This window comes from Culex quinquefasciatus, chromosome 2, assembly GCF_015732765.1.
Source record: "Culex quinquefasciatus strain JHB chromosome 2, VPISU_Cqui_1.0_pri_paternal, whole genome shotgun sequence".
NCBI classification, from domain to species: Eukaryota; Metazoa; Arthropoda; class Insecta; order Diptera; family Culicidae; genus Culex; species Culex quinquefasciatus.
The window spans coordinates 134,522,114-134,536,909 of NC_051862.1; the positions used below are offsets into that span (position 1 = coordinate 134,522,114).

The window sequence follows — 14,796 nt, forward strand, 5'->3', positions numbered from 1 at the left end:
CAAATTTCAGGCAAAATTCTGACTTTTTATCAGTTTGACCTGAAATTTATATTTTTTTGCTAAAAAGCATATTAATTTAGTAAACTAGATATAAACATTGATTTGTTTCTTAAAAACTATAACTATATAAAATTTGTACATCTTAAATCTGATTTTAATAAGAAAAAGCTATTACCCCGGAATTCAATAAAAAAATTTCAAAGCAGCTATGTTTTTAAAAACTGTACAAAAGACTTTTTTTCAAAAATAGTGCATGGACCTTTTGTGGCTTACCCCAGACTGGGGTCCCCAGTACATGTTTTAAAAATAATAAAAAGTATTTCAAAAATATATTGAAATCCTGCCAATGTCATGCCGGCTTACGGTAATGCTTTTTTTTAAATGTGCGTCTATTTATTTTACTGTTCAAATTTGTACTCAAAAATTAGCTAATTACTAAATTCCTTCTAATCCTTCTATTTTTGATTTATTTGACTTTAATGTGGGTAAATCTGCGTCTAGAAGTAGAATTTTGTTGCTTAGTTAGTAAGAAAACCTAAAGTGTGCAAAGATGATAAATGAATAAATAATGCTTTTTTTATATTTTCAAGACTTTTTTCCCCGGAACTATTTCGTTTTTTTGCTTTGCTTTATTTAACTTTAGTTCAAATGGCCCTTTTTCGAGTCTGAACAAACCCAAAAATAAACTCAATTTGAAAAGGAACTATAAAATTTGGATCTATCCAATGCAATGTATATACCATTAAACATATTTTGGATTATAGAAAAATATTTAATCCGATCAATTTATGTATTTATTATTTAATTATAAAGATTTTATGATTCCAAAATAAGATAAAGTATTAAAAATTATGAAATATTTACACTCTAAAATCAAATTTATGACTTCCTAGCCCCCGACAGAGAAATCCTTACAATTCAATTTCAAAAATTGAGATGAATCTGCCCCATCCAGAACCTTGCTGAAGCCGTTTCCACCGCCACCACAACCAAGATGAATGATGTGCCAGAAAAGGGTTTTTCGCAAACAACTTTTCGCCTACTGGAAAGCTGCTGTTTACCACCGCAGGCAGATCTTGCAAAAACGTCACACCACATCCATCGTCGCCGTCGTCACCAACGAGAGAGTCATCGTCGTTCGAAGAAATCGAGAAGAGATTACGCGGCTCGATTTGGCCCCGGCTAACGCAAACAACAAACATCGCCCACTTGGCCTTCTCGAAGGGGGAGGGAGGACTTCCGAGGGGCTGGGATCATAAATCATATCCTTGAACTTTGAACTGGGTTGTGTTGATGTAGTTGCAGTTCGAGCAATGCTGACGAGGTTGGGTTTGTTGGATCGCTTCGCCTCACACTCTCTCAGTGGTGATGATGATGAAGAGCAAGTTTACAACAACTTAATCACTCCTGGGGGGTGCCCCACTGAACGACTTGTACATGTTGCTGCCAACTGGGACTTGGTGACGAACTGGTGGACTAGGCTAGTTCAGTTGGAGCAGGAACGTATTTCAGGGTAATTTCCAATTTACAATATTACTCACATTTACATTTTGTATCGAAAAAAAAAAACAAAAAAATAATATAATTTTCCATGAATCTCACCGGTTCCTAGATTCCGTCCTTGGCTACAGAGCCAAGCTTCCATGACCAACAGAAGAAAGTGTCCTACTCAGCGGTGTGGCAGCGGCGGTCAATTCATTATGGTTTAATTCAGAGCGTCGAGAGGGTGTGGTTTTGAAGCAGCAATGTTGCTGTTTTTGTTTTGCCGAGCAAGTGGTTGCACTGTGTAGTGCAAGTGGTCGTTACGACAAACTGCAGTGAACTAATTAACTCGGTACACTAAGACGCGAGACAGTGGAGGTGCATTACTTTGTAATGGAGAGCATCCTGCTAGAAACTATTGTGGGAATACATTTTTCATCATGAACTTTAGTTTTTCTTGAAAATGTTGTTTTATTTACCAAGGAAACTTAGTTACAACAACTTATTTTTATTTACTTAGAAAAACTTTGGACAAATTTTAAAAGATTAATCAATTAGCAATTCTTCATTAGTTAATGGATGCTCTGAAACAGGTCACCCAACAAAACCCCTTAAAAATCAGTAATTCTTGCAGCGTGAAGACAACAACGTAAAAAAAACACCAACTTACACTCAATTTTCCTAATGTCCAGCTCCTCCTCCAAGGGGCCGCAGCAGGATCGTGCCAGCTTGCCATGGACGCAGTAGATTACCGATTTCTGGGGCTGCTGGAGCGATGCTGGCGGCGTGCTCCGGGAATCGTCGCCCGCGTTGGCACCGGTGCCGTAGGTTTTCGTCAGCTCGCTGAAAGTGGAAGTGGGAAGGTTCGGGATCAATTCACATATTGAAATGTTATTATTTATCCAATCGTCAAAGGTGTTTTTTATAATTTATTTATTTTTTACAGCTCTAAAAAAACATTATATATGAAAAACCCTCTACAGAAAAAAAATCAGTTTAAGAATCACAAAGGAATTTATTCCTGAGCTTAATTTCTGGCCAAATTTGGTACCATAATTTCGTCTGGATGATTTGAGAGAGCTATGTTAATCATGGTTAGAGCAAATTGTGAATTTTGTTAATCTTTCGGGTAGAATAGAATTCTCGTATGTTTGGCAGGTTTAGCACTCCATCCAATTTGGTGATTTTCACTATTTAACACTGGAACGCCCAACGCATGTCCAACTTACACGGACGCCCAAGCCTCCCAAAAAAGTTGGAACGGTAACTTCAACTCGCTGGTTCTCGGGCATAACTCAACCAATCGGGAAGATTCTTGTTTCCAGTAATTTTTAAGAATGTCTAGATGATCCTAGAACTTTGCAGAACTTAATTTGATTAAATCTGTAATTTCTGCGACCGAAAACATCGTTCCACCTTTTTTCAAAACGACTGCCTCCGCGGAATTTTTGGCGAATTTTTTTTTGTACGCGAAAAAAAAAGTTGGAACGATGTTTTTAATTGCAAAAATTACATATTTGATCAAATTAAGTTCTGCAAAGTTCTAGAATCATCTAGACATCCTAACAAATCACTGGAAAGATAAATCATCTTGATTGGTTGAGTTATGCCCGAGATCCATTGAGTTGAAGTTACCGTTCCAACTTTTTTGGAGCCTTGGGCGTTGGAATGTTAAACAACTAATTTTGCAACACTTTTGACTGAAACTTACTTGCTCACATATTATTTAGCTATTTATCACTCGATTTAAGTTGAAAGCGCTTTTAATGCTGTAATTGAATGTAAAAGTGCTGATATGGCAGCATTAGAGGCACGCTGGAATTAGAAGCTGTTTCTTTTTCTATTTGAGTGTACAAAATTATGCCATATTTTTAGCTATGGATCTAGACTAGAAATTCAATTTTTGAGCAACAACCACTTAAAAGTTATGGTTTAATAAAGATTTAAGTAGAAAAATATCTAAACATTTATTTTTGAAGCCATGGTGAAAACATTAAATGTTATTCCAAAGTTATTTACGTCTGCTCGGGATTCCCTAAGTTCAACGGAGTCATTTTTCTGATCGATTCTGTATCTTCGGCAAAGGTGTAGGTTATGAAAAATTGGTACACGGGGGAAAATCCTGTTTTTTTTTACTTTTAAGCACTATATTGAATATCCCAAATATTTTTTTTTCTTGCTTTCATTTTTTTCTTATGCGAAAATTTAAAATCTGGTGCGGAGATATGATTTTTTTTTAAATTTTATTTTTTGGCAAAAATCTGAAATATTGTCAACCAATTTTCAAAAACCATTTCTTTTTGTTTGTTTGTGAAAGTGCGCTGTTTTTATGATTTATTGATTTTAAAGTGAAAATATTCTAAAAACTTTCAGTTTGTTGCGATCTAAAAATACTTAATGAAGGAAAAGCACCGTTGCAAAATCATATTTTCTGAAAGATTTCTTTTTTATTCCTCATAAAAAACCTCGAATAATAAAAAGTATTTTTCAACATTTAATAATTATTTAATAATTATGCTCATTTTGTATGACTAGCCCTCAGAATTGTATGGAGCCATGTATGTAAAAACTAATCATGCAAATGGCTTATTTGCATGGACAATGTTCCATCCAAATCAAAAAATACAAAATGATAAATCACACCAACAAACTTGATGAGAAAATGTTGATTTCAAGTGCTGTATATGTTTGAAGTGTAAAGACCCTCATGCATTTTTTTATATTGATCTTGAATGCACAAAAAAACAAAACAAACAGCAAAGCTGCAAAAGACAGCCGCAAAAAAAATAAAAAAATATTTTGTTCTTAATTTTTGTAAGACCGATGCTAATTTAACAACAAGTTTTTTTTTCCTTTTTTCAAAAAATAAATAAATATTTACTTTGAACACATAGCTTACCGTTTATTCCTGGATTTATCATCCAATCGGAAGCTTTTCAACCTATTATGAATATAATATGTAGTCCTAGATAAAATAGACGTAAATATTCAGCAAATAACGTAACTATAAAAGTGTATAAACTAATATTCTCGGATTAGTTTTCAAAAAGCCTTAAGAAAAACCTATTTCAAAAATTCTTAAGATTGTTCATCTACACGTCTTTCAAGTACCTCAAAATAAAAATAAATGAAATTTTGTTACAATCACGGTGGCTCTTACGGCTTTTTAAAAACTCACCCGAGTATTAAATTACCCCTCGCCCATCACGACTTTGATTAGGCTCGAGGGACAAAAACTGTTTATAAATCTTGTAAAAGCCTTATTGCCCTGACGCTATGAGAAATATTTACTCCTTTTTGAAAAAAAGTGCTAAAAATATCAGTGAGCAAGAAGTACATGTATTAATAAAAACAATATAATCAATATTATTGGACTACAATAACATTATTGAAAAATGTTGAATTATAAAACAAAAATTTAAAAACCTCAATAGTTTGGTTTCTTTAAATTTATTTATTTAAGCTTTAGGCATCGTATTAAACACCTAATCTATTTTCTTCCAATTTCAAAATAATATCAAATCTATCCGAGGTAAATTTCATAAAATAGCTTTTTATTTTATTTCCTGAAATTTTTTTTGAAGTATTTTTTGAATAAGTTTTATTCAGATCGAAAACAATAAAACTGTTTAAGCTTTTTTTCGACTGAGATTTCATTGCAATTCACAAATAAGTAAGTATCTCACAGCAGCAAAAAAAAACTCAAGACAAACAGCAACAATACAGTCTGGCATCAAACTGCCCTCAAATATGACTCAAACTCCCGGGCTGCACTGCATCCAGAACGGATGCCAAGAATACGAGCAGTTTCTTTCCCGCTTTCCTTCGGAGAAAAATGCACAAAAGTATTTGCGCGCGCGAAAGCAGAACGAGGCCAACGTTGGGTAAGGAAAAACAACCCAAACTCTGTGCGCACTACAGAGGACTGGCAAGGTTGGCCCGCAGCAAAAGATTGCATTTCCTGGTTCTGCCCCCTCGAGGTGGGGGGAAATTTTCTTCGTGAAAAATATTTGAAACCTTCGCAAGCGCAAGAAAGAGAAGGAAAAAAATGTTGAAATTTTCACCAAAGCAATAAACTTTTCCGCAGTGAGTAGGACAAAAAGCTGAAACCTTAAAAAAGTGAACTATAGTTAAATAATGCTTTATTTTCCAGCTTTGGCAACAGCAAAAGTGTTGGCCGTGGCAAGGAACAAGCAAACCTTCCCCTGAATGCGTAAGCTGAGGGAATGTTTCCAAGGCGCGATTTCGAAGGCGATAAGCTAAGAAATGGATCAAGGCGTTGGGAAAATAGAAAGGAAAAAAGCTTGAAAGAGCAGAGGATTCGCAATTTTCGCCAACGAGGCGCCTGCATCGGAGTTCTATTGCAGTAATCAAAGTCCTACTTTCCGGCTTCATTTCATGAGCAATTTCTTGGTGAAGTGATGCGGAAAAGTACAGTGTTTGATCGTTTCTTGTTTCTTGTTTCTTGTTTCTTGTTTCTTGTTTCTTGTTTCTTGTTTCTTGTTTCTTGTTTCTTGTTTCTTGTTTCTTGTTTCTTGTTTCTTGTTTCTTGTTTCTTGTTTCTTGTTTCTTGTTTCTTGTTTCTTGTTTCTTGTTTCTTGTTTCTTGTTTCTTGTTTCTTGTTTCTTGTTTCTTGTTTCTTGTTTCTTGTTTCTTGTTTCTTGTTTCTTGTTTCTTGTTTCTTGTTTCTTGTTTCTTGTTTCTTGTTTCTTGTTTCTTGTTTCTTGTTTCTTGTTTCTTGTTTCTTGTTTCTTGTTTCTTGTTTCTTGTTTCTTGTTTCTTGTTTCTTGTTTCTTGTTTCTTGTTTCTTGTTTCTTGTTTCTTGTTTCTTGTTTCTTGTTTCTTGTTTCTTGTTTCTTGTTTCTTGTTTCTTGTTTCTTGTTTCTTGTTTCTTGTTTCTTGTTTCTTGTTTCTTGTTTCTTGTTTCTTGTTTCTTGTTTCTTGTTTCTTGTTTCTTGTTTCTTGTTTCTTGTTTCTTGTTTCTTGTTTCTTGTTTCTTGTTTCTTGTTTCTTGTTTCTTGTTTCTTGTTTCTTGTTTCTTGTTTCTTGTTTCTTGTTTCTTGTTTCTTGTTTCTTGTTTCTTGTTTCTTGTTTCTTGTTTCTTGTTTCTTGTTTCTTGTTTCTTGTTTCTTGTTTCTTGTTTCTTGTTTCTTGTTTCTTGTTTCTTGTTTCTTGTTTCTTTTCTTTGTTTCTTGTTTCTTGTTTCTTGTTTCTTGTTTCTTGTTTCTTGTTTCTTGTTTCTTGTTTCTTGTTTCTTGTTTCTTGTTTCTTGTTTCTTGTTTCTTGTTTCTTGTTTCTTGTTTCTTGTTTCTTGTTTCTTGTTTCTTGTTTCTTGTTTCTTGTTTCTTGTTTCTTGTTTCTCGTTTCTTGTTTCTTGTTTCTTGTTTCTTGTTTCTTGTTTCTTGTTTCTTGTTTCTTGTTTCTTGTTTCTTGTTTCTTGTTTCTTGTTTCTTGTTTCTTGTTTCTTGTTTCTTGTTTCTTGTTTCTTGTTTCTTGTTTCTTGTTTCTTGTTTCTTGTCTCTAAGGTTCTTTATTGTACCTCATTGCATATCTTGGCTTGGGCAACAAAAAACATTCAAGAGGTACAGATATTTATTACACGAAGTACCTCTTTCTGTTCTAATGCCAAAAGTGCAAGTCCACCTAAAATTTACTGCATTCAGCATTAAAAAAACTATCATATGCCCGCACTCAGAAGTCGTTAAATGATCTGTAATTAAATAAGACATTTGGCAGCGAATGACTTGAAGAGGAAAATAAAAATGGAAATCACAAATAATTTAATTTCAGCTGACCTGGTTGGCAGCTCAACTTAAGTACCGGAAAAGATTAAAAATCTTAAAGTGATAAAAGCTAAACAGAAGGCAACCACAAAGCACCAATAGAAAAAATATCTCTGACCTGGTAAAATCAAAAACGGGAGAAGCTCAATTTAGAAAATACTACAGTATGTGTATTTCCAAACGGCAAACCACCGTTATCAATTATTAAAACGTCACCATCAGAAATTGGATTTCCTTGGTTGTAGGATTACAGGTTTCCAAATTTCTGCGCTTTCTCCCTTTTCATAATGTGGTATCAAAGCTCACATATTGCAGAAAAAAATTGGTCTCACAAAACTGAAGAATGTTTGTTTTTCAATTTCACTTGCGTCCAACCACTGCAATGAGGCTACTTTACAGTTGAAGTGTAGCTGACATTTTCATTTTACAAAAATATACGTTCAACCACTTGTCCAGCTCATAGCGCAAAAAGCAACTAATTTCAGCCAAAACTCCTGATTGCCCGTTGCGAAAACACATTAATTCCCCGTTTCGTTTTACAATTCAATGCCAATTTCCTCGGCGTTCGCTGAAATATTATCCCATATTTCCGCTCAAACGACCAGCTGATGCCACAAAGCCACAAGAAAACATGGCTGGTTAGCGATGTCATTCGTTTTGTCAGGAAATGGCTCTGAAGCTGCAATCTCCAAGGAGTTGGCGCTACTGCACCGCCATACATCGACAATTGCCAATGCACAATGACACAAAAAGCACACCCCGGAGAATTGGAAAATTGAAAAAATAGTTCGATACAAAGCAGCAGCAGCAGTAACTGCTGTACGCTTCGGCTGCCACTAAAAGTCAACCAATTTTTCACATATTTTCCCACATCCAATATCCTTGCTGAATAGGGTGGGCAGTGCTGGGAAAATTCTGAGAAACTAAACAGCAATTGAAAACTGACACAGTTTTGTTTGTCATAGGCTGTCAAAAAAGTCTTAGTCGGTCTCAGTTTTTCTAATTTTGTCTAAGTTTGTCTCAGTTTGTCTCAGTTTGTCACAGTTTGTCTCAGTTTGTCTCAGTTTGTCTCAGTTTGTCTCAGTTTGTCTCAGTTTGTCTCAGTTTGTCTCAGTTTGTCTCGGTTTGTCTCAGTTTGTATCAGTCTGTCTCAATCATTATAAGCCTGTCTCAGTTTGTTTTTGATTTTTTTATCTTGGTCTTGTCTTGGTCTTGTCTTGGTCTTGTCTTGGTCTTGTCTTGGTCTTGTCTTGGTCTTGTCTTGGTCTTGTCTTGGTCTTGTCTTGGTCTTGTCTTGGTCTTGTCTTGGTCTTGTCTTGGTCTTGTCTTGGTCTTGTCTTGGTCTTGTCTTGGTCTTGTCTTGGTCTTGTCTTGGTCTTGTCTTGGTCTTGTCTTGGTCTTGTCTTGGTCTTGTCTTGGTCTTGTCTTGGTCTTGTCTTGGTCTTGTCTTGGTCTTGTCTTGGTCTTGTCTTGGTCTTGTCTTGGTCTTGTCTTGGTCTTGTCTTGGTCTTGTCTTGGTCTTGTCTTGGTCTTGTCTTGGTCTTGTCTTGGTCTTGTCTTGGTCTTGTCTTGGTCTTGTCTTGGTCTTGTCTTGGTCTTGTCTTGGTCTTGTCTTGGTCTTGTCTTGGTCTTGTCTTGGTCTTGTCTTGGTCTTGTCTTGGTCTTGTCTTGGTCTTGTCTTGGTCTTGTCTTGGTCTTGTCTTGGTCTTGTCTTGGTCTTGTCTTGGTCTTGTCTTGGTCTTGTCTTGGTCTTGTCTTGGTCTTGTCTTGGTCTTGTCTTGGTCTTGTCTTGGTCTTGTCTTGGTCTTGTCTTGGTCTTGTCTTGGTCTTGTCTTGGTCTTGTCTTGGTCTTGTCTTGGTCTTGTCTTGGTCTTGTCTTGGTCTTGTCTTGGTCTTGTCTTGGTCTTGTCTTGGTCTTGTCTTGGTCTTGTCTTGGTCTTGTCTTGGTCTTGTCTTGGTCTTGTCTTGGTCTTGTCTTGGTCTTGTCTTGGTCTTGTCTTGGTCTTGTCTTGGTCTTGTCTTGGTCTTGTCTTGGTCTTGTCTTGGTCTTGTCTTGGTCTTGTCTTGGTCTTGTCTTGGTCTTGTCTTGGTCTTGTCTTGGTCTTGTCTTGGTCTTGTCTTGGTCTTGTCTTGGTCTTGTCTTGGTCTTGTCTTGGTCTTGTCTTGGTCTTGTCTTGGTCTTGTCTTGGTCTTGTCTTGGTCTTGTCTTGGTCTTGTCTTGGTCTTGTCTTGGTCTTGTCTTGGTCTTGTCTTGGTCTTGTCTTGGTCTTGTCTTGGTCTTGTCTTGGTCTTGTCTTGGTCTTGTCTTGGTCTTGTCTTGGTCTTGTCTTGGTCTTGTCTTGGTCTTGTCTTGGTCTTGTCTTGGTCTTGTCTTGGTCTTGTCTTGTTTTATTATTTGTAAGATTTTTTTTTCTGAAAAGTTCTTTCGAATCACTGCACCACAGCGGATAGACAGCACTCGGAACAAATTGATTACACTTTCATAAATTCGATATGGCGAAGACAACGAACGACGCCGAAGACGATGCAAACATGTACAACTTTCACATTTCTGCTTGGTCACGAAATGCAACCTCCACCACCAGACGGCTGACGAAGAGCCTTGGAGAGTCACCGGGACGACACAGGGCCAAGAAATGTGGTGTCCCTCAAGAGACACACGACACCATCGCTGCTAAGGCTAACGGCCAGCACGAGGCCACATCCAGAGTGCCTGGAAATCCCATCCGCTTTGTCGTGCTCGATGAGAAAAGTAGTTTTTCCTTTTATAAGAGACTTTAGTGTGGGCACCATTTTTCGGTGGAGGAGTTTGCGAGCCAAAAAAGGAGAACCATTCCAGCTCATCAGCATACCCACTATCGTCGTCTAAAAGGTTTATAGTTTTCAACCCCATTTTGGGGCGCACACACACATCCCAACACTGCTCATCACATGTGTGGCCAAAGATGGCACACAAAAATCACCATTTCTGGACCTTTAGCTGCGGAACTTTTGATCCGACACTATACCCAGAGCGAATCGTGCTGACGACCGGCGAGATCAAGGGACGGGCGCGATGGGAAAGTTTGCGAAATTTTCAGGCGGATTTTGGAGCTTTAGAAGATTTGAATTTGTGTATCTTTGATTGAAAAGTTTGTTGAAATTGTTGAAGATCCCTTTTTGATCATAAGAAAATAATAATTTTAAATAAGTTTAAACAATTTTGAACAATTTTAAACAATTTTAAACAATTTTAAGCAATTTTAAGCATTTATAAACAATATTAAACAATTTTAAACAATTTCAAACAATTTTAAACAATTTTAAACAATTTTAAACAATTTTAAACAATTTTAAACAATTTTAAACAATTTTAAACAATTTTAAACAATTTTAAACAATTTAAACAATTTTAAACAATTTTAAACAGTTTTAAACAATTTTAAACAATTTTAAACAATTTTAAACAATGTTAAACAATTTTAAACAATTTTAAACAATTTTAAACCAATTTAAACAATTTTTAAACAATTGTAAACAATTTTAAAATATTTTAAGCAATTTGAAACAATTGTAAACAATTTTAAACAATTTCAAACAATTTTAAACAATTTTAAACAATTTTAAACAATTTTAAACAATTTTAAACAATTTTAAACAATTTTAAACAATTTTAAACAATTTTAAACAATTTTAAACAACTTTAAACAATTTTAAACAATTTTAAACAATTTTAAAATATTTGAAGCAATTTGAAACAATTTTAAAAAGTTTTAAACAATTCGAGTTCAAAGCAGTTATAAATTTAAAGAATTTTTTTTCTTAAAAACAATTTTTAGGAATAAATATTTATTAAGAGTTGAAAAAATAAGGAATTTTTAATAAATACGATTTTTTTTAAATAATTAAGATTAATGAAATTCAAAATTAACTTCAATCAAGTTTTATATTTTTTTAAACTTAGGTCGTTGCAAATATTTTTCAAAGTTTTTTTTTTAACATTCTACACGGAAAAAAATTCTTAAATTCATATGCAGTCCAGACTCGATTATCCGAAGTTTCGATTATCCGAATTTCGATTATCCGAAGTTCGATTATCCGAAGGTTTGTATGGGACTTTGGATCATCGAATCACGAACACAAAATATTTGTTTGCAATTCCGTCGTGAAACTACTTACTTTTCCTGTCATTCTTGAACGACAAAATAGCCTACTTTTCTGTACCAAAAATAACAGAATCGAATAGCAACACTTTTCAAAATAAATGCTGAAAAGCTCTACTTTTCAGCACTGAAATGGGTGCTGAAAAGTTGAAGTTTTCAGCACTTGTTTCGAAAAGTAACACTTTTCAATTTTTTTTATTTAAACGATTTATTGACAAAATACATGAAAATATGACTTCAAATTTCACTCAATAGGTGTTTTTCAGAATTGCAAAAAATGTTGTATGGAACTCGTTGCAAAACTTGATTTTTTCAGCACTCTTCGTATTTATCCAACTCGGTAAACCTCGTTGGAAAAATGTACGACTCGTGCTGAAAAAATCCTCTTTTTGCATCTTGTTGCATAAACTACTATTTATGCTTTTTGATATCCAATTTTTTTGATATCCAATTCGAATTTTGCAACCAAATTTTAATCAAATTTGAATGGTTGCTTGCCTCAAAAATTACCAAATGCATTTTCTCAATTTTTCATCACCGCCATTTTGGTAGCCATTATGGAATTAAAAATTCTAAATCACTTTCAAGTAGTTTAGGGGTCATACTTAAGGGAGCATTTTTTTATTACGTAACGCAGTTGGGGTGAGGAGTAGGGGGGGGGGGGTCGAAGGCCGTGTTACGCTCTATAAAACAATTTTTAAATTTTGTATGTAAATTTGTTTTACGAGGGCTTCCCAAAATCTAAAAATCCATTTTTTGCGTTACTTAATAAAAGAATGCTCCCTAAGCGCATCATTCAAAAATAAAAATGAAAAACTAACTTAATCCACCTACGTGGTTGATGCCTTCCTCACTTTTTACCAACAATGGGTAATATGAGTGGTTTGGACACATATTTCAGCTATTTTTTTTAGATCCAGAAAAATACGTACACACATATAACTTAAGTAATCATAACTCGAGACAAGGTTGCCAGATCTTCAATGTTGTGAGCTCGTTAGAAAGGTTTTTCGATTACCTAACCAACGATGGGTCGGATGGTGGATCCGGACATAGTTTACATACATTTAAGTGAGATCCGGCTTCCAAAAAGTACATAAATATTACTTAAGTGGCCATATCTCGAGACAGGGTTGCCAGATCTTCAATGTTTTGGACTCGTTGGAAAGGTTTTTTGATAATCTAACCAACGATGGGTCGGATGGTGGATCCGGACATAGTTTACATGCATATAAGTGAGATCCGGATAAATGTGAAAACAAATTTTTATATATAACTTTTGAACTACTAATCGAAACTTCAAACAATTCAATAGCGATGTATGGGACCCTAAACCAAGTCGAATGCAACCGGTTTGATCAAAATCGGTCCAGCCAGTGCTGAGAAAACTTGGCAAGAATTTTGAACACATACATACATACACACACACACACATACACACACACAGACATTTGTTCAGTTTTCGATTCTGAGTCGATAGGTATACATGAATATAGGTCTACGAGCTGTTTTTCTAAAGTTCAATTTTCGAGCAGGATTATAGTCTTACCTCAGTAAGGAAGGCAAAACGAATAAAAATCCTGATTCGATTATCCAAAATGAAATTTACCGAAGCCCTTATATTTTCGAGTGTGACTGAATTTGAATAAATTAATTCTTTAATTTCAAATTTACTAATTTTCTCAACGCTGAAATTCATCGTTAAGTTATACAGCAATTCTCCACGAAAACAGCGAAAAAAAAAATTCTCCGGTCGGGCTCAAAAATTATCTACAGGTTCCTCAGTCGAAATAATAAGATTTTGCCTTCCTCACTGAGGTAAGGCTATAATCCTGCTCGAAAAATGAACTTTTGAAAAACAGCTCGTAGACCTAGATTCATGTATACCTATCGACTCAGAATCGAAAACTGAACAAATGTCTGTGTGTGTGTATGTGTGTGTGTGTGTATGTGTGTGTGTGTGTATGTGTGTGTGTGAGTATGTATGTATGTGTTCAAAATTCTTGCCAAGTTTTCTCAGCACTAGCTGGACCGATTTTGATCAAACCGGTTGCATTCGACTTGGTTTAGGGTCCCATACATCGCTATTGAATTGTTTGAAGTTTCGATAAGTAGTTCAAAAGTTATATATAAAAATGTGTTTTCACATATATCCGGATCTCATTTATATGCATGAAAACTATGTCCGGATCCATCATCCAACCCACCGTTGGTTAGGTAATCAAAAGACCTTTCCAACGAGTCCAAAACATTGAAGATCTGGCAACCCTGTCTCGAGATATGTCCACTTAAGTGATATTTATGTACTATTTAGAAGCCGAATCTCACTTAAATATATGTAAACTATGTCCGGATCCACCATCCGACCCATCGTTGGTTAGGTTATCAAAAGACCTTTCTAACGAGTACAAAACATTGAAGATCTGGCAACCCTGTCTCGATATATGGCCACTTAAGTAATATTTATGTACTTTTTGGAAGCCGGATCTCACTTAAATGTATGTAAACTATGTCCGGATCCACCATCCGACCCATAATTGGTTAGGTTATCAAAAAACCTTTCTAACGAGTCAAAAACATTGAAGATCTGGCAACCCTGCCTCGAGATATGTCCACTTAAGTGATATTTATGTACTATTTAGAAGCCGGATCTCACTTAAATGTATGTAAACTATGTCCGGAGCCACCATCCGATCCATAGTTGGTTAGGTTATTGAAAAAACTATCCAACGAGTCAAAAACATTGAAGATCTGGCCACCCTGTCTCGAGATATGGTCACTTTAGTGATATTTATGTACATTTTTATTCCGGACCTAAAAAATAGCTGAAATATGTTTCCAAACCACTCATATTACCCATTGTTGGTAATGAGTGAGGAAGGCTCCAGCCACATAGGTGGATTAAGTTAGTTTTTTTATATATGATGGAAAAATTTCCGAGGAGCCCGATAAAAGTATTTTCAGACACAGTCTCTTTGGTCCCGAGACCTTCAAAACAGCATTTTATGTTTTCATTCGACATTTTCAAATGTTAGGCTAGATATTTGAAACTTACTTACTATTTTTTCTTAAAGCCTATCTGATACCCTTTTGTTTGCGCCCAAGTCAACTAAAATCGGTTGACGGCGAAAAATGTGGTTTTAGCGGAAATCGACGAAAATTGCCATTTTTTGGACCACCCTAACACGGCGTAGGTATTTCGACCAAGGAACCCCAGAATTATTTTTTTTAATCATGCTGATTTCGTGGAGATTGCCTGTATAGAGATTTTAAACAGCATTTTTTTGTGTGCTCAAATATCTGTACGTTGTGGCAACATGTTAATACAATTTAAAACCATAACCAGTAAAGTTTTGGAGTTAAAACATTGAAACTTTGATCTTTTCCTA

General features: G+C 35.2%; 1 protein-coding gene across 1 annotated transcript in view; it reads right to left on the reverse strand.

Annotated features, from left to right (window-relative positions):
- The window catches only part of LOC6033752 (zinc transporter 2), a 71,900-nt gene that overhangs the window by 35,501 nt on the left and 21,603 nt on the right, over positions 1-14,796 (reverse strand). The window contains exon 2 of the mRNA XM_038255559.1: positions 2,153-2,325. Coding sequence (XP_038111487.1) covers positions 2,153-2,325 — 173 coding nt within the window. The remainder of the gene's footprint in view (positions 1-2,152; positions 2,326-14,796) is intronic.